General features: G+C 55.7%; 1 protein-coding gene across 1 annotated transcript; it reads right to left on the reverse strand.

Moving 5' to 3' along the window:
* Positions 1–3,502: 3,502 nt before the first annotated feature.
* LOC118525656 (RIMS-binding protein 3A-like) lies at positions 3,503–9,148 on the reverse strand. Its single transcript, XM_036076444.2, has one exon. The coding sequence runs from the start codon at positions 9,101–9,103 to the stop codon at positions 4,169–4,171; it is 4,935 nt and encodes a 1,644-aa protein (XP_035932337.1). The 5' UTR covers positions 9,104–9,148; the 3' UTR covers positions 3,503–4,168.
* Between the last annotated feature and the right edge of the window lie 10,898 nt (positions 9,149–20,046).

Consider the following 20,046-nt stretch of genomic DNA (forward strand, 5'->3'; position numbering starts at 1 on the left):
CTGGGCTGAGTGCTCTGTACATATGAGCTGCTCAATATAACCTCCTGCCCCACCCCCAGCCCTGCCAAAGGTGAAGAAACAGGTTCAGAGAAGCATCCCCGCTGTCCACGGGCAGGCCAGGGTTCGGACCTAGCTGGCTGGGTTCTGCAGGCCAGCGGCTCCACCACTCGTGGCCCTGCCTCCTCTAGACCACCAGGCCTCGTGCTTCTTTATTCATTCACTCAAACTTCCCATGGCCTCGAGGAAACCAGGATTTGCAGGAACAGGCCTGGAAGAAGAGTTCTGAAGAGCGAGGCTTCCCTGTAGCTGGGTGTCAGACTTGCCAGGCCTGATATGGATCCGGGGTGCCCAGAAGGACAACCACTGTAGGTAGGGAGGAGGGGCTCCTCAGGGTGTTTTGGTGACAGGGGAGGGAGAGAACAGGGACAGGTAGGGCCTGAAACCCAGGCCTGCAGGGTCAAAGAGATATTTCTGTTTACCCTGCTTACCCTGAAAAAACAGGTGTGGACCCAGGCAGCTCTGCCCTGGTGCACAGTCCCTGGGGAGCAACCCTTGGTGCACCCAGGCTGCCCCCTGGTGGCGGTGGGAGGAAGCTCCCAGGGACTTGGAAGCCCTTCCAGGAGAGGGAGGGGCCCTCACCAGCTGGTAGGTACCTATCCTCAATCTCTTTCCCCTGCCTGTGCCCCTGCTCCCTGAGTTTCCCCAAATATTCAATCATTCATTGTTCTCATTCCTCAGGGCCTTTGCTTCTGCTGTTGCCACTGATGAGGATCCCCTCCTTCTCACCTACCCCAGTGTCCCAGGGTCAGAATTAGCAAAGATAGCCTTGGCAGCTCAGGGTCAACATCTTCCTCTATTCTAATGGATCTAGCCCAGTGTGTGGTACGAATGCCTGGAGCCCAGCACAGAGGCCACATAACAGAGGATGGTCAAAACCTGCTTGTTCATATAATCTTAAAAAAAAAAAAAAGGGGGGGGCGCCTGGGTGGCTCAGTCATTAAGTGTCTGCCTTCAGCTCAGGTCATGATCCCAGGGTCCTGGGATCGAGCCCCGCATCGGGCTCCCTGCTCCACGGGAAGCCTGCTTCTCCCTCTCCCCCTGCTTGTCCTCCCTCTCTCACTGTGTCTGTCAAATAAATAAATAAAATCTTTAAAAAAAAAAAAAACCTGCTTGTTCCTTCATTCCACATGCGTTTATTGAGGACCCGCTATGAGCCAGGCAACGAATAAGCCAAAGAGGTCTCTTCATTTGCGGAGTTTATATTCCGTCTGTGGAGATGGCTGTGGGGGGGGGACACAGGTGACAGAAAAACCATGCGCAACATGCCAACTGTAGATTAGGGCTATGGGGCAAAATAAAGCGGGGTAGGGGCTGCAGCGAGGGGTGGGGGGGGCCACTTCATAACCACGGCAGATTATTCTGCAGCTGTTGGAACAATGGGAGCAATCTCAACCAATGGTCAGGGAAGGATGCAAAGTTAAGTAAAAAGTGACGGGACAATATGGTTAGCATAATTCTCATTGGGTTCTTATGGAATTACAGTCATTGTCTTTAAATTTGAAAGTAGGTGGATTGAAGTTTCTCTTCTCTTGCTGAACTGCTGTTGCTCTTCCAATGTGTGGAAAACATTCTTGTCCCTACCCCCTCAGTCCATGGGCAGCCCCCCCAACCTCCCAACCTGTGCCCAGGAGCTGGGAGGGGCCAGGCTCGCCTCCCTTGCAGGAGCGGTTTTCTTGTTCATTGTCCTCAGGCTCCATTCGGGGTTGGGCGCTCACAGGCACCTGACAGTTTGAAACACTGTGAGAGCTGAGAAGAGAGATTTACACACCCATGTTCATAGCAGCATTATTCACGATAGCCAAGAAAGTGGAACCAACCCAAGTGTCCACTGATGGATGAATGGGTAAACAAAATGTGGTCTATCCATCCAGGGGAATATTACTCGGCCTTAAAGAGGAAGGATGATTTGATACCTGCTACAAGGCTGAACCCTGAGGACCTTATCATGCTCAGTGAAATAAGCTAGACACAAAAAGACAAATTTACTGTGTGAGTCCACTTATAGGAGATCCCTAGAGTAGTCAAATTCAGAGACAGAAAGTAGATTGAAGGGCGCCTGGGTGGCTCAGTTGGTTGAGCAACTGCCTTCAGCTCAGGTCATGATCCTGGAGTCCCTGGATCGAGTCCCACATCGGGCTCCCTGCTCAGCAGGGAGTCTGCTTCTCCCTCTGACCCTCCCCCCTCTCATGTGCTCTCTCTCTCCTCTCATCCTCTCCCTCAAATAAATAAATAAAATTTTTGGAAAAAAAGAAAAAAGAAAAGAAAGTAGATTGAAGGTTATTGGGGGCTGAGGGAAGGGGTATGGGGAGTTGTTTAATGGGTACAGAGTTTGAGTTTTGCAAGATGAAAAGAACTTGGGGAATTGGCTGCACGACAGTATGAATGTACTTAACATTACTGAATTATACACTTGAAAATGGTCAAGATGCGCGGTGCCTGGCCGGCTCAGTAGGTAGAGCCCGCAACTCTTGATCTCAGGCTTGTGAGTTCCAGCCCCGAGTTGGGTGTAGAGATTGCTTAAAAATACAAAATCTTTAAAAAATGGTTGAGGGACACCTGGGTGGCTCAGTTGGTTAAGCGGCTGCCTTCCGCTTGGGTCATGATCCTGGGGTCCTGGGATCGAGCCCTGCATCGGGCTCCCTGCTCAGTGGGGAGTCTGCTTCTCCCTCTCCCTCTGCCCCACCCCACCGATCATGCTCTCTCTCTCTCTCTCTCTCACTCTCTCAAATATATAATAAAAATTTTTTAAATAATAAAATCTTTTTAAAAATGGTTGAGTAAGGAACAATTTCCTTCCCAGGCTTCGGCCAGAAGCCTTCCACGCACGAGAGTGGTGTGTGTATGCCCACCACAGGTGCGGCTCTAGCCCCCATGTTTTGTGAGGATAATGCAGCAACACGCCCTCCCCCCGGGTCTCCTGCCTTCAGCCCCAGGGCCAGGTTGGTGGAACCCTCTGGACCCAAGTCCCCAATTCCCCAAGGAAACTAACTGCTAGTGCCTTCAATCCTTCTGCCTGTCCAGGAATGCTTCTGGTCATTTCCTCCTGCACCCAGGAAGGCAGTGTCCTTCCTCTGACATCATCGTGGGACTCAGGGAAACAAAGGAGTGTCAGACAGAAGCAGACATGGATAAGCCCACCTTTCATTCCCACTCTCCCAGAGGGGGAGCCCAGAAGACTGTGGGAGGAAGCAGCTCTGCAGCTGCGTGACCTGACAAGAGGGGGCCCCCTGAGCCTCCGAGGCTCTTCTGTAAGGTGGGGGAAATACGGAAACGCCCTCCCAGGGAGACGCACTGAGGAAAGGGGACAGGGACTAATGCCATGCAGAGTGGGATCCCCAGTTGGGAAATGCTGATTCCACTCTCCACAAAGGCTGACACCCAGGGACACAGGCCACGTGCAGGGAAACCTGTGGGGAACATCAACCTCACCAAGCCTGTGGGGCCCTGCTTCTTCTACCCTGGCTCTTGGCCGACCCCTTGGTAGCCCTGCTGGAAGACCCTAAGCTGAGCCCCCCTAAAGAGGAAGGAGGTGCCCTCCCCAGCTGAGAACGCATGTCTGCCGTCATTGCAGGATCCCTAGACAGAAGGGGGAGGGGGACAGGCATGTTTGTGTTTCTCTTGGTTGTGCTTTTACTTCTAAAGTATTATTTTTCTTCTTTCTATGAACATTTTAATGAGGGGCTGAACAAAAGATAGAAAAATAACATTCTGGTCACTTTTTTTTTTTTTTTTAAGAGGCAGGCTTTTCTTGAGACTTTCATACAAGGCAATGGATGAGGAAACTCCTAGAGAAAATGCATACTGAGCACAGAAAAAGGCACTTCTCCAAACATCGTCATGGTCACTGACAACTCCAAAACAGCCTGTCGGACTCTCACGGGCTGCTTGTTCTGTTTTCTTTGGGGCAACAGCTCAGTTCAGACTTAAGCCCTGCTCCTCTCAGAGGCTAGGGGACACCCGGGGACTGCTGTTAGTTTGCCACAGTGACGCTTGGAGCAAGTGCTGCTCACGGAGGTGAGGAGGGGTGCTGGAGGTAGGGTCCCAGTGCTTGCTTCTCCTCGGGCGGGACGTGCGTGGCCAGGGGCCACCACCCCGGCGGGAGCCTTGCTCACTCTCCATGGAGGGAAAGGTGATCCAGCAGGTGGGCTGGGACCAGGCCCCTGTGACCACCTGACTCCCCATAATAGAATCCCTTGTCATCCACAGGCCCGTAGACCGTGACCACATCCCCTGCCCTCAGTGACAGCTTGTCCTTCGCCTGGCCTCCTGCTCGCCCATCCTTGGGGTCATAGTCCAAAGCTGCCATCATGGTTTTTGGAGTCCACAGCAGTGACATCCTGGGGTTTCCTTGGGGCATAGGAAAGGAGCCCTGGCGGCTGGTGAGGCCCCCAAAATCATCGAAGTGGGCCACAGGGGGCAGGTACCCTTGCACTGGCAAATGCCACCTCCCACCGACCTGCTCTGTGTCCACCTTCACCTCAGCCACCAGGTGCCCAGGTATGTTGCCCACTTGCCCATTGCATTCGCCATGGTAGAAGCCACAGGGGTCCTGAGAGCCCCACACTCTCAGCAACTGCCCTTTCTGGAAGGCCAGCTTCTCCTCTGCAACCTCGGGGTTGGCAGACATCGCCAGAGGGTCGTAGTCAAAGAGGGCCACAAAGACCCTGACCAGAGTGTCCACCCCTGTCCCCAGTGGTGACGGGCCACCCTTGGGCATCTTAATGACTTTGCTGGATGGAGCTGGACAAAGTGCAGGGCTGGACTCCGGGAGCTGGCACATTCTCTTGCTCCCCAGAGCCTGAGCTCTCCCATTCTGGGTCCTAAACTTCTTTCTCTGCGCTCGCCTCTTTGTGCCCCATGGACTAAAGCACACCACCTCCTCCTGCTGCAAAGTGTCATGGAAGTGGGACACAGACAGTTGGCTGGTGTCCAGCCAGGGAGGGACCAGCACTTGGGTATCTTGCTTTTGCCTAAGGACCTTCTCAAGGGCAGCCTTTCCCTGATAAGGTTCTTTGTTGAGCCTGCGCTCCGGAAACGGATGGGTGACTCCCGAATCAGGGCTTTGTCTGGGGCCCATGTGCCAGGAGCGGTCTTCTCCCCTTGACTGGCCACTGGGCAGAGGGGGTGTGTGGTTGGGGGAACTCTGCTGAAAGAGCAGGTCCTTTCTGCAGACCTCCCGGGCGTAGGTAGGCCCCTGGGCTTGGCTGCTACACCCTGCACTTGCACATTCTCTTTCTGGACTCACTTTGGACATTGGGGATTGCCTCCTTGGGGGTTCTTCAGGGAAGGCCTCTAGAAACTCGGCCTGGGGCTCTCCGCAGCTTCCAGGAGTGTGGGGGCTGGTTGTGGCACTCAGAGGAGGCAGCGCCAGCCTCTGAGAACAGACGGGGACAGTGACCCTGCAGGTAGATGGGTCACCACAGGGGTACCTAAAGGAAGAAGTCTCTGGCAATTGGTGACAGGTGAAACAGTCCTGAGGGATCTGGGCTGGCACCGAATCCAGGGACTCACCACAAAGCGACATGGTTCTCACAGAGACATTCTGGCACATCAGGGGCAGCTGGAGCTGGGAATATTCCAACAGGGTGCTCCCAGCAGTGGCATCAGCAACTTCCGCAACCTTGAGCCCATCAGCATACACCGCGTAACCCGTGACCTGGACTCCATTGGAGGACCCAGCAGAGTCAATGGTTACAGGGAGCCAGCTGACCACCAGGAGGCCCGGTGAGGCATGGCGCTCCACCAGCACATCCAGGGGAGGGTCAGGGGGTCCTGCCAGGGGTGTGTCGAAGGTGAGGGTAGAGGACGTTTCCCAGTGCACCTGCAGTGAATCCCACGGCGGCTGCACCTTCACGAGGGCCTGGTACCGCGTGCCAGGATGCAGGCCGTGGAAGGTGTAGCAGCTCACGCCCGCGGGGGTCAGGGCGTGCTCCCGGCCATTGAGATACACCACGTGGAGGTGGCTGCTCCTGTAGACCCAGGCAATCTTGGCCGATGTGGCTGCAACACTTTGCAGGTGTAGTTGCATGGGGGCCGTGCAAAGAGCCCCTCTGGCCCCTAGAAGGGGTCTGGAGAAGCCCTTCTCCTTCACACACTGCAGTGCACCCAGCCAGCTGTCTTCTGTCTTGGCATCTGAGATCTCCGTGGCCACTTCTGCCTTGGAGCCTGCTCCCGCCATCTGGCACGGCCCCTTGTCCATAGCTCCCTGGGCTTTCCCAGGCAAGAAGCCATGGCAAGTGTCTTCCTTCGAACACTTGCCCTGTCCAGGTGGGAGCTGAGTGGGGCCAAAGTCAGGGGATCTGAGGGGCGGGCAGTCCAGGATGTCACTGTCTGCAACCTGTTCCACCAGGTTGGAGGGCACCAGCCCTCGTCGGCCGTCCTCAAGCTCCCCTTCATAAAAGCCGTCTTCATCCATGTCCCCAAAGATATACACATAATCCCCAGCTGTGAGGGGTAGCTCACTCTCAGGGTGCTCATTAGGCCCCTTAAAAGGATTGTAGCTATACCGAGCCAGAAAGATCTTGAGCTTGGGGGCCAGGGGGGCCTCTGAGCTCCCCACTTCCAAGGTGGAGTACACACCGTCAGGCTCCAGATCCTCCACCTCGCTGGCTGTGTCCATGTCCAGAGTGGGACAAGAGGGCACAGTGGCCCACATGGACTCCACCTCAGAGGAAGAGTTCGACTGGGAGCTAGTTTTCTTGGCCTGGTACCTGGAGTCCAGAGGTCGACTGGCTGGGAGGACTCTGTCAGGTACTTGAGGGGCACTGGCTGGCTCGCCGATGGCAACTGGACTTTCCGGCTGAGAAGCTTCCTGATTCTCCCGTTTGTCTCTGCTGGGCTGTGAAGATGCTTGGCCTACAGGCTCCGGCTGGAGCTCGGTCCTTTCACTATCTCTAACTTGAGACCCGGGGACGTGGGGGGCCTCCTGGGGTTCCTGGGGAGGGTGAGCAGGCTGACACTGCAGCGCGAGCATCTCCTCCCGAGCAGCCTGCAGATCGTGCAGGGCCTTCTGCAGGTCGCGCTGCAGCTGTTGCTGCCTGTCCTGCCCGCGCGCCGCCTGCTGCCGCAGCTGCTCGGCCAGCATGCCGGCGGCGTCGCGCTCCTGGCACGCGCGGCCCAGCTGCCCGCGCACATCGTCGTTCTCGGCCTTCCGCGTCCAGCCGGCCTGGGCCTGCAACCGCGCGTTCTCCCGGGCCAGCCAGGCTCCCTCGCGGAGCGCCGCCTGCAGCTGCGCCTCAGCCTCGTCGCCGCGCCGCCGCGCCGCTGCCGCCTGGGCGCCCAGCTCCTCGCACTCCCGCCGCCGCGCGCCCAGCTCGAGCTCCAGGGCCTGCACCTGGCGCCGCGCCTCCTCGCTGGGCGCGCTCTGGCTGTCCGCCTCCGCTCGGGCGCTGCCCGCGGCCTGCTGCCGCGTCAACTGTCTCTGCAGGCGCAGCACCTCCCGCTGGGACTCGCGCTGCAGCCGGTCCAACTCGCTGATGTTGAGCCACTGGGCTTGGGCTTGGGCGGCACCCCCGCCAGCGTACAGGACGCTGCCGAAGCCCGAGGCGACGCGCGCCTGCAGCAAGTGGCACTCCTGCCGCAGCTCTTCGATCTGCTTGTCCTTGGCCAGCAGCGCGCTCGCCTGCTCGGACAAGTCCCGGGCGCGCTGGCGGGAAAAGGCCTGGCACAGCTCCAGGCCAGCGCGGCTCTCGCCCGGCACAGGCGCGCTCACAGCCCGCAGGTTGGTTTCTTGCAGCTTTCGGGCTCTGTCCTCTAGGCGCCGCGCGAGGCCTGTAAGCTTCGCGTGCTTCACCTTGAGTCGCTTCACCTTCTCATCGGACTTGTCCTGGAAGCCTGCGCGCCGCAGCTGCGCGTTCTCCTCCCGCAGGCCAGAGCAGCGGCGCGCCAGCGCCTGCAACGCCTGGGACAGTTCCGAGTTCCGCTTCACCAGCTCCTGGTAGTCCAGACCCGGCGGCGAGGGGGTGAGGGCTTCGTAGGGCTGGCTCCCGGAGTCTTCTGGCGGATCGCTGGGTCTCCTGGGCTCCGATGGCGGCGGCGGCGGCGGCGGGGGACTCGGGGAGCCTAAGATGGAGGCGTCCGGCGAGGAGGCCCGCTCCTCGGATTCGGGGGCCTTGGGGCAAATGAGGGTGCTGTCGAGCGAGCGGCAACGCGCTGGTGCCAAGGAGTCGAGAGAGCTGGCGCGCGTGTGGAGCAGGCTGTTCGGGGAGGTGGAGCGCCCGGCCCGCACCACGTCCAGGGAGCGGGAGCGGGAGCGCAGGCGGACGCCAGCGCTCAGGCTGTCAGCATTCAGGGATTCGAGTCTACAGACGGACTTTGGGGGCCCGCGGGAGTCGTCGGCGGTATGGGGGGGCGGCCCTTCCGAAGAGTGCACGGCTTGGGGGTCGGGGGAGCCGGGCAAAGCGGGATGCCAGCGGAAGTGCTCTAGGATGTACTTGAGGAAGAGCTGGCGCTCCACGTCGAGCGCCGCCTGCAGGTGTCGGATGCGCGAAGCCTGCTCGCCGTCGGTTTCCCAGCGAAGCTGTGCCAGCACTTCCTGCAGGCGGCAGCGGCACTGAGCAGCAGCGACCTCGGGCGCCCCCGCGCGGCCACAGTAGCCACGGTTCACCAATTCCTCGGCCAGCTGGCGCTGCAGCTCCCGGGCCTGGCGCATGACGCCGTCGCGCTCGCGGTGCAGCAGCTGCCGCAGCTGCCGCATCTCGGCCTCCTTCCAGCGCAGCAGCTGCCGGATCTCGGCCTCCCGCTCCCGCAGCACGTCCTCCTGCAGCTGCCGCAGCTCCCGGCCGCGCTGAGCCTCCCACTTGGAGCGCAGATGGTTCACCAGCTGCTGCCGCTCCCGCTCGGCCGCCTCCCGCAGCTGGCGCGACTGCGACGCGAAGCGCTGCCTCTCCGCCCGCCCGCGCGCCCGCTCAGTCTCCAGCTCCGCCCGCAGCTTCTCCAGCTCCCGCCTTTGCTCCTCCAGCACCGCCGCCGACGGACCCGGACTGCCTGGCTTCTTGGGTGTCGCGCGGCCGCCGCCCGAAGGGCTGGGCGAGTCTTTGGTCATGGTGGCCACGGCCCGGCCAGACGCCTGACCTCGCCTGGCCCAGGCCGCTGCTAGCCAACGGCCACCGCCCCCGGTGCGGCCAACCGCCCCGCGCGCCCCTTCCGGCGCCCCCGGGGGGGTCTCCGCGCGCCCCTTCCGCCTCTGAGAGCCTTCCCCCACCTCTGCCGCGGTTGCACTAGCTTGAGCTCCTCTCCTGGCTGTCTATGCGGGGGCTGGGCTCCAGACACCCTTGCTCAACGCAGCCCATGTCCTTTCTGGGATGCCCGGGGGTCTCTCTGATCCCAGGCCCTTCCCTTTTTCTGGTGTCATGTCCTTTGTGACTCACCGCGGATATTCTTCCAGGCACTGTACAATACCTTTCAGGCCAACTTGTACCGGGGCAAGCCCCCGCCACAGCTCTGGACCTGGAGGGAGGAGCTCCACGTGTGGATCAAGGTCAGGATGGGGTGTGAGCAGATCCCGCCTGGCCCTGGCACGGGTTCAGGTGGCCTGTTTGGCCTAAGTGTCTGGGAACCACAACAGAATCTGGTGTCTGCACCCCCAAGGTGCCTGCCCTTCTAAGGACCCCTGAGGAGCTGGGCACTTGCATGCATTATCTATTCAAACTTACTATGCCCATTTTACAGATGAGACGTCTTTTTTTTTTTTTTTTTTACACAGATGAGAAGTCTTAGGCACATAGTCTGGGCATGGTGCCAGCTGAGATAAAAGGAGAAGGCCTCCTTGGAGAACCAAAGCCCTGGCCTGTTTTCTTGGTTCATTTTTATGATCATCTTGCAAGGACACTCTGAGAGATAAGAACCTCTTCATGGTCACACTGCCCAGAAGTAGCTTAGTGGGGAGTCAAACCTGGAAAATTCTGCCTCCAGAGTCCGTGGGCACTCTGACTCCATTTGCCCAATCTTAGGGTTGCAGCTGTGAAGACCACTCCTCAGTCTTTCTCTCAGGGGAGGGTCTCACACTTTGCCTCTGCAGAAGGAGAGAGGATCAAGTAGAACCCAGAGTGGGGAGCTGGCCTGGGAGGGAGGTGAGAGAATGGGGATGCCATAGGTGCCCAGCCCACCCTTTGTCTGGCCCATGAGTGCTCAGGGCTTCCTGCTTCTCCAAAAGGTAAGGGCACAGATGTTTATGTGCCCAGCTGTTTCCTGACACCATCTCCCTGAGGGTAGCAAGGTCAGAGAACTTTCCAGGGCTCTCCAAGGGGCCATGTGGCCGGATGGTTAGGGTTGGTGTGCCTTTGGAGTCAAACAGTCCTTCAGCTTCTTGTGCCCCTTCCACGTCCTCATCTGTAAAATGGGCTAATAATGCAGCCCCCTTCTGTGCTATGTGACCTCCTGGAGTTCCCTGACCTCTCTGAGCATCCATTTCTTTGGTTTGTGAGGTTTTACTAAGGTGGGAGCACACAGTGCCTAGAACAGAGCAAGGCTCTGGTTGCAGCTCACTGATTTTATTTTATTTTATTTATTTATTTATTAAAAATTATTTATTTATTTATTTGACAGAGAGATAGAGAGAGAGCACAAGTAGGCAGAGCGGCAGGCCAAGGGAGAGGGAGAAGCAGGCTCTCTGCTGAGCAGGCACCTGATGCGGGGCTCGATCCCAGGACCCCGGGATCATGACCTGAGCCGAAGGCAGCCGCTTAACTGACTGAGCCACCCAGGTGCCCCTTATTTTATTTTTTTTTAAAGATTTTATTTATTTATTTGTCATAGAGCACAAGCAGGGGGAGCAGCAGAGGTAGAGCGAGAAGCAGGCTCCCCACTGAGCAGGGAGCCCAATGTGGGACTTGATCCCAGGAACCTGGGACCATCACCCGAGCCAAAGGCAGATGCTTAACCGACTGAGCCACCCAGGCATCCCAGCTCACTGATTTTAATCCCCATCCCTTTTTTGCAGCTAGAGAACCTGAGGTGGGCAAGCAGAGATTTGGCTGAGGCCGGTCAGGGCGACTGTGGTAGAGAGAGCACAGGTACCCTTTGTGCTCCCTGGGACACACTCCGGATTTCTCATGGCAGAAGGGAAGCCTCAGAGAGCTGGGTGTCCATCCAGGCTCTGCCACTCTTTGGCTGAGTGACCATGGCTGACTACTTCATCTCTCCTGGCCTCTACACAATGGATGTTTTGATAACACCGGCCTTCCATGGTTAGAGAGAGAGAGACACCAGGACTCTGTCAGCTGGCAGCCAGGTGTGCAATAGGAGGTGCATCAAGGTCTGTGTAAATTCTCATCTTCCCACCCAGGGCTTGGCCTAGACTCTCACAAGCTTCTTCCAGGAATCTAAAGAATCCCCAGCCTCAAAGGCTTCTGGGCCTTTGCATGTGTTTTTTCCCCCTGCCTGGGATGCCTACATTGCTCAACACAAAAATAACAACAATGCCGCCTGCAGACCAAAAACCTACTATGTGCCATGCTCAGTACTAAATGCTTGCCATTCATTATTTACACCACCCATTTTGCAGATGAGAGGTCTCAAGCCTCAGTGAAGCAAGAGTTTTTGTCCACTTACCTAGTGCTAACCTTGTCTTGTCCTTTAGCCTCAGCTTAGCTGTTCCTCCTCCAGGAAGCCTTCTCTGACTCTCCGGGCTGGGTCTGGGCCCCCAAGAACTCTACAGCCCTGATTACCCTACCTGGCACCCCTCCATTTGGAATAGGGATGTATCTGATATATATTAGTGTCCCTGCCCAGAGTGGTTTCAGAGAAGGAGTAAGTGAAAAGTCCCTCCCCAAAAAGGAGGGATAGGCAAGCAGGAAGGGCCCTGTTCAACCAGGCCACCCAGCCTGCCTACCTCCCACATTCAGGTACCACCTGGCATCAAGGGCTGAAGCCCCAGGCTCTGGGCTGCCTATCAGGGCCTTGGGCAGACACCTTAGGCTGGAGTGAGGGCCAGGCCTCATTAGAGATGTTGGCAGGATCCAAAGCTGTGTAACTCACATACATACACACACTCATGGCCTCTCCAGGCCTGGCCACCTATGTGGCTGGGGAGATCAGGAGCCCTACTTAAGTCCGGCTCCTCCCTGTTCTTCCTGTCCCAGCACCAAGCGGCTCCTGGGAGAGGCAGATGGACATCGATACCTGGCTGTTTGCATCTAGACTCTGATGTTGTGGTCACATTAGAGACCCCTTTGCTTCTCTGTCTATGGAATCTATGGCTTCTCTATGTTTCAGGCCCTGTCACACAGTCATTTCCCCAGGTAGGTGGGCAGGTGACCTTGGCCCCATCTCACAGGTGGGGAGACAGAGGCTCAGAGAAGCACATGTCCTGTTCATTCAGCATGTGGCTCTGTGGGCTCCACCCTTTCTGTTCTACTCACGTTTTTCAAATCTGGTTCCCCTGAACCACTGGTGCACCGTGGGAGATCGATACCTTTGGGCAGTGATATGTAACAAGAACACAGAGAATTGTGACTCCAGATGTTCTCTTAGAGAGGCGATGTGGATATGGGGGGTGGAGTGATGCAGGGATGGCCTTAGCCTCGAACTGGCGCTGGGCCACTGGATGTGGCAGCCACAGGCAGAGTATCTTCATGGAATCCTTACTGCAGCTCTGTTTGACAGAGGAGAACCCGAGGCTTGGTGGGGGCACACGGGCAGCTGCGGCTAGAGCTGGATTGTCACTTCAAGGCAGCGGTGGGGGGTGCTCCATAGCCTGGATGTCTGCTTCGGCTTCTAGAGGGACCTCCAACCATTAGGGCGGGAGAGCAGGCTGCTGCCAAGGAAGAGGACCCTGGGTTGATCTCTGGGAACCCCGTAGTCACCATCCAGCTGCTGCTTGGGCTGGCACCACCTGTGGCATGTCAGAGGCGTTCTAGAATGTGGTTGAGTGGATGAGCAAACCAGGGCTTCTGCAATGCCAGGCTTCTGCTACCCTCACACTCATCCTGTTGTACAGTGACTGTTAATGACCTGCCTGTCACCCCCATCAACTCTGAGCTCAGGGAGAGCACAGACCATGTAGATGCATTCTCTGGGTCTCAGCTTTCTTGCCTATAATATGAAAGAGATGGATTACATGGGTGGTTTTCAAACTGGGTTCCTTAGAGCCTCAGGGTTCCTGAGAAATATTGTAGGATTGTTGGAGGTGGGGGAATGTGCCTGGCGCTGAAGAAGAAACACTGCCCCTACCTGCTTCAACAGAGCATGTTCACTTGTTAGTGTCATTCTTTTTTTTAAGATTTTATTTATTTGTTTATTTATTTATTTATTTATTTAAAGATTTTATTTATTTATTTGAGACAGAGAGAATGAGAGAGAGAGAGCACATGAGAGAGGGGAGGGTCAGAGGGAGAAGCAGGCTCCCTGCTGAGCAGGGAGCCCGATGCGGGACTCGATCCAGGGACTCCAGGATCATGACCTGAGCCGAAGGCAGTCGCCTAACCAACTGAGCCACCCAGGCGCCCTTATTTATTATTATTTTTTTAAAGATTCCATTCATTTAGGGCGCCTGGGTGGCTCAGTCGTTAAGCGTCTGCCTTCGGCTCAGGTCATGATCCCAGGGTCCTGGGATCGAGTCCCACATCGGGCTCCCTGCTCGGCAGGAGGCCTGCTTCTCCCTCTCCCACTCCCCCTGCTTGTGTTCCTGCTCTCGCTGTGTCTCTCTCTGTCAAATAAATAAGTAGAACTCTTTAAAAAAAAAAAAAAAAAAGATTCCATTCATTTATTTGACAGAGAGAGAGCGAGAGTGCACAAGCAGGGGGAGCGGCAGGGGCAAAGTGAGAAGCAGTCTCCCTGCTTAGCAGGGAGCCGGACGTGGGGCTAGATCCCAGGACCCTGGGATCATGACCCAAGCCAAAGGCAGACACTCAACCAACTGAGCCACCCAGGTGCCCCTATTTATTTATTTAAAAGAGAGAGCATGCGCACAAGCAGAAGGAGCGGCAGGCAGAGGGAGTGCGAGAGGGAGAGGCAGGCTCCCTGTCGAGCAAGGAGCCTGACGCGGGACTTGATCCCAGGACCCTGGGATCATGACCTGAGCCGAAGACACTTAACAAATTGAGCCACCCAGGAGCCCCTGTTAGTGTCATTCTTCAGGTTCTAAGGAAGACTTTGGCTTAATAAAGAGGTATACCGCTAGAAGCAAGTTTGGAAACCTCTGGGTTAGAGCCCCTTCTATCTATTACATGCAAACACACATTGCCCTGACACTCAGTGATTCCACTGACCCCGAGAGAAGGCACCTGTGCCCCTCACATCTTAGTTTACCCCACATCACCAGCCTTATACTCCATGCTGCCTCTCCCCCCAGCACCGGTCTGTGACCTTTGGACCATGTGATTATGGGGTATGTGATCCTGGGCAATCTGGTTCACATCCTTCCTCTGCCGACCTGGCCTGGCCCTGTTTCAGCTCTGCCACCCATTCCTGGAGCTTTGCAGAGCTTGCCTGGCCTTCGTGAGAGGTGAAGACTCCATCCAGAGAGCCAGCCCACGGGAGGATTAAAAAAAATTTTTTTTCCCATTTATTTATTTGAGAGAGAAACAGAGAGCGCACAAGTGGGGGGTGTGGCAGAGGGAGAGAGAGAAGCAGACTCTGCGCTGAGTGTGGAGCCCAATGTGGGGCTTGATCCCAGGATCCTGAGATTAAGACTTGAGCCAAAATCAAGAGTCAAATGCTTAACTGACTGAGCCACCTAGGCACCCCCGACTGGAGGATTTTAAGCTTCCAGACAGACCCCTGTAGCCCCAGCTTCCACTCTACATCCCTTATTTTTGGGTCAATGTGTTTCCTTTTCTTTTTCTTTTTTTCCTTTTTCCTTTTTTTTTTTTAAGATCTTATTTATTTGTCAGAGAGAGAGCACAAGCAGGGGGAGCAGCAGAGGGAGAGGGAGAAGCAGACTCCCCATTGAGCAGGGAGTCCGACATGGGGCTCGATCCTGGGACCCTGAGATCATGACCTGAGCTGAAGGCAGACGCTTAACTAACGGTGCCACCAAGGCGCCCCGTCTTTTTCCTTTTTTTTAAAGATTTTTTTAAATTTATTTTTTGACAGAGAGACAGCGAGAGAGGGAACACAAGCAGGGGGAGTGGGAGAGGGAGAAGCAAGCTTCCCACGGAGCAGGGAGCCTGATGCGGGGCTTGATCTCAGGACCCTGGGATCATGACCTGAGCCAAAGGCAGATGCTCAACGACTGAGCCACCCAGGTGCTCCTTTTTCTTTCTTTAAACAAAGGGTTTTCTTTACTTGTTTACATGTTTTTTCTTCATTTTATGTAATAAGTTTATTTATTTATTTATTTAGATTTTATTTATCTGAGAGAGAGCGAAAGTGAGAGAGAGCACAGAGGGAGAGGGAGAAGCAGACTCGCCGCTGAGTGGAGAGCCCGATGCGGGGCTCGATCCCAGGACCCTGAGATCATGACCTGAGCCGAAGGCAGACGCTTAACCAACTGAGCCACCCAGGCACCCCATGTTTATTATTTAATTAATCTCTACACCCAACGTGGGGCTCGAACTCACGACCCCGAAATCAAGAGTTGCATGCTCTTCCGACTGAGCCAGCCAGGCGCCCCTGGGTCAATGTGTTTCCTATCTGTCCTCTGATGTCTCCTCAGCATCTAAAACAGTGCCTAGCACATATTCAATAAATACGTGACTGAAGAAGACAGAGGCATGCAGGCCAGGTGTGGTCTCTGTCCTCATGGAATTTATAGTCCAGGGGAGGACACAGAGGTTAAACACAGATAATGGCAAAGGACTGTAGTAAATGTGAATCATGGGCAGGGGGCTGTGAGTGTGGGGTATGGTGCCAATGGGGCGAAGAGCCCACCAGAGCAGGCTTCCTTGGGAGCCAAGGCAGGAGAGGGCAGGAGGGCTGCCCAGAGCTGAGATCAGATTTCAGCAGTAGGACCTGCCAAGCCCCCAGCGCTCTGTGGTCTGGCTGCCTGCGCTACTCGCTCCCATGCCCGCCCCACCCAGGGCACGCCCATGAGGGTCTGACGTTGATTCTTCGCAATTGTGTCCCAGTCCTCAGTGGCCTGAAGAAAAACAGGAGCTCAGAGGGGGAAGGAAGGGTCACTCAGCAGGGGCCCGACCAGGTCTTCTCCCTCTAAGTGGTGGGTAGGCCTGGAACCCCCAGCACTGGCCCCTTCCTGGACGGGGCTGGGCACCTGGGGAGGACCCATGCTGTTGTCTGGGTCCACCTCCCAGGCCCTGAGGCCGTGTCTGGCCTACTCCATGCCCTCCTAGGGAGGGAAGGACAAGTGTGTTCGCTCTCTGGCTAGGGCTCCCCAGCCTGCTGGGCTGGTCTTTCCCTCCCAGCAGCACTGGCCCAGCTCCTCAGGCACGTGTCCCTGTGGGTGGCCAGCCTGCTCCTACCTACATGTTGTGGGCCTTCTCCTGGAGCCCTCCCTATAGTCGGGGAGCCTGGCTCTGTCCTCTCCAGAGGAGCAAACTGCTCAGGGTCACACAGGGACTTGTGCCCATGCCTGTATGACCCAAGTCTGGGCTCTGAACTGGTGCCGCTATAGCCTGGCCCACTGGCTCTGGCAGTCTGAGTGGAACTGTCATCCGCAAGCCTTCAGACAAATGGCCGCTCCTTCCCGAAGACCCGGTGGCTGTTGGCAGCATCAATGTTTCCAGCTGTGCACTGTTTCCAGGACAGACCTAGCTTCCATCTTCTTTTTTTTTTTTTTTAATATTTTATTTATTCATTTGAGACACAGAGATACAGAGAGAGAGAGAGAAAGCATGAGCAGGGAGAGAGGCAGAGGGAGAGGGAGAAGCAGGCTCCTCGCTGAGCCAGGAACCCGATGTGGGGCTCGATTCCAGGACCCTGGGATCATGACCCGAGCCCAAAGCAGACGCCCAACCATCTGAGCCACCCAGGCGCCCCCTAGCTTCCATCTTCTGCCATTTCCACTTCTTTCCCCTCTGCACCTCTTCCATCTGCCTCCTTTGGCAGCCTGAAGCACAAGGCCTGATCTACCTTCTTCCTGACACCAGTGGCAATACCTTTGGTCCAGTCATTTGGCTATTGCTCTAAGTCAGGGACAGTCTTTTTTTTTTTTTTTTTTCACTTCAAAGTTTGAATTATTTATTTTAGAGAGAGAGAGAGAGCGTGAGAGCGGCGGGAGGGGCAGAGAGAGAGGGAGAGACAGAGTCTCAAGCAGACTCCTTGCTGAGCGTAGAGCCCGATGCAGAGCTCCATCTCATGACCCTGAGATCATGACCTGAGCCAAAATCAAGAATCAAACGCCTAACTGACTAAGCCACCCAGGCACCCCCAAGGGACAGTCCTTCACCAACTGTTTGTTGAGTACCCAATCTAGTCAGGGCAGGGTGGCCAGGCACCATGTGAATTTCCTCATTCACTAAGCACAAACCCCCAATGGGATTTGTGAAGGGAGGATGGAAGGAAACAGGGAGGTTGGGAGGGAGGGTAGAAGGGAAAGAAGGAGCCCATTAGGTCAGCTGAGCCTTCCAGACCTTAGTTTTCCTCTCACAGTCAAAGAGCCGACTTGGGCTTGACCCTCTGACCAGCCGGGTGGCTGAAAATTGACCCCTTGAGCCTCAGTTTCTTCCTTTGTAAATGGGGCTGATAACAGTTCTGACCTCAGAGGGCTGTTGGGAGAGTCAATAGAACACTTGTACATTTGCACTCACGGGAACCCAGCTGTCAGGTCAACCAAGTGAACAAGCATTGTAAGCTGAGTCTTCAAGAATGATTAGCACTTGGGGCGCCTGGTTGGCTCAATCGGACTCTTGATCTGAGCTCAGGTCTTGATCTCTGGGTTGTGAGTTCAAGTCTCATGTTGAGCTCTGTGTTGGGCATGGAGCCTACTAGAAGAAGGAGGAGGAGGAGGAGGAGGAGGAGGAGGAGAAGGAGAAGAATTAGCATTTGCCAGATGGATAAGGTGGTGTTGCTGGGAAAGAATGACAAAGGCATCACAGGCAAAGGACAGAGGACAAAGGAGCAGCAAGGACAGAGGCAGGGGGTGTGGTGTGGTGGGAGCACTGGTCTTGGGAAGGGAGAGATGTAGGATGTGAGGTTTTGGGCCAGCAGAAGGAGGTCAAGGCAGAGGCTCACCAGCATGAACCAGATCAGGGTCTAACTTCTGGAGCCCCTCTTCCTAGCAGGGTGATGAAGGGCAAGCTACCACTCTCAGGGCCTTGGCTTCCTAACCTGTGAAATGGAACATCCTAGCACTGCTCTGTGGTGCCAGTGAACTTGGTGGTGGGTGTAAATGTGCAGCGCCCAGTGCCAGGCATACAGTCAGCCTGCCGAGGAGCTCCTTCCATCCCTTGCCCCTTCTTCAGCCCCTATCAGGCTTCTCCCCTGGGCTCCCATACCTCACCCGACCATTGCCACATTCTGGCGTTCTTCTCAGTGCCTCCCCAGGATGCTGCAAGTTGCTTGAGGGCAGGTGCCACCTTTGTATCTCCTTCTCTAGCAGGTGAGCACCCAAGACCCTGTGCTGACTGGGAGAAGAAGAAGAAGCATGTGGTGAGTTCTAGCCAAAGGATAGTCCAGGAAGAGGACGAGGACTGGAAGAAGAGGAGGAAGAGGCCACTTTTAATGGAAGGCTCAGGGAAGTGAGGTCCAAATGAAAAGCCAGGTCCAAATGAACATGGTTTGTCTCAGTGGAAGGGGGCTGGTGTAACCAGAAGCCAGGCCTGCCATGGGGAGCAATAAAAGTTTTAGAGCAGGAGAGGGGCCCCACAGACCAGGTATCTTTTCCACTGGGGCTGGGTACATTTTCTGCGTGCTTGTTTAACAATGGTACTCTGCTGCTCAGAGCCTTTGCTCCTCACCTGCGAGGAAGCAATCTTGCAGGGTGATGGTGAGGGCATAGGAAGATGCCATGGCAGAGGCTAGTTCTTGGCACTTGGCCTCTCCTGACTTCACCTTCCATTCCTAGTTTCACGTGTCCAGGTTAAGGGTATGCACTGCGCATTCCAACCGACTTGGAATTCTTCAGGGCGGGGCTCCCTTTCCCTCTGTGTTTCTCTATAGGAGGAGGTAGGTCCCAAGAAAGTTGTGTTCTTTCTTTGACCTGGACCTATATAGCACCAGGCTTAGTGTACACAGTAGGAGCATGGAGCCAGTCACTAGGCCAGACTTCCAAGTCCCCCATGCCTCTAGGGAGCTAGCTGATGGAGTCCCTCACACATCTGCTGAATGTTTATTGAACACCCACTGCATGCCAGCCCTGGGTGGGGGGAGATAAAAGGCAGACAGAACCTTGATTGCATGAAGCTTGTCATCTTGTCCCCCCCAACCCATGTCAAGCCTGGGCTCCGAGAACACTGTGTGGAAGGCCAACCCCATTCCAGGCTACATAATCTCCAGTTCTCTTTTCTTCTCTCCTTTCATGGGAAACTCATTGCTGTTAGAATGGAGAAAAACTCCTTCACAAGGCCTAAATGTGTCCTGAAGCTGGACCCTTCTCTCTCTCTCTTTTTAAGATTTTATTTATTTATTTGACAGAGAGAGAGACAGCAAGAGAGGGAACACAAGCAGGGGGAGTGGGAGAGGGAGAAGCAGACTTCCCGCAGAGCAGGGAACCCGATGCGGGGCTCGATCCCAGGACCCTGGGACCATGACCTGAGCTGAAGGCAGACGCTTAATGACTGAGCCACCCAGGCGCCCCTGGACCCTTCTCTTTGCCTGCACTGCTACCTGGCGTCCAAACCACCATCAGCTTTGCCGATTGGCTACGGTAGGCTTCCAAATGGCCCCTACTCCCCTGCTTATCCCTCCCCATTCTTCATTCTCCAGTCATAGTACTTTCCTTAAACACGTACATCTGACGATGTGGCTGCTACACACATCCACCGAAGGTCTCTCGCAGAGTATAGAAGAAAAGCCAAACCCCTCCTGTTCTTTTAAGGCTGTCCTGGTCTATCATCTGCCTCCCTTGCTCCCTATTAACTTCTTACTCCATTCTGGCCAACCAGACAGCCTCATGGCCTTTGCCAGTGTCTTTTCTCCTGCTTGAAACAA

This window comes from Halichoerus grypus, chromosome 13 (genome assembly GCF_964656455.1).
Source record: "Halichoerus grypus chromosome 13, mHalGry1.hap1.1, whole genome shotgun sequence".
NCBI lineage: Eukaryota > Metazoa > Chordata > Mammalia > Carnivora > Phocidae > Halichoerus > Halichoerus grypus.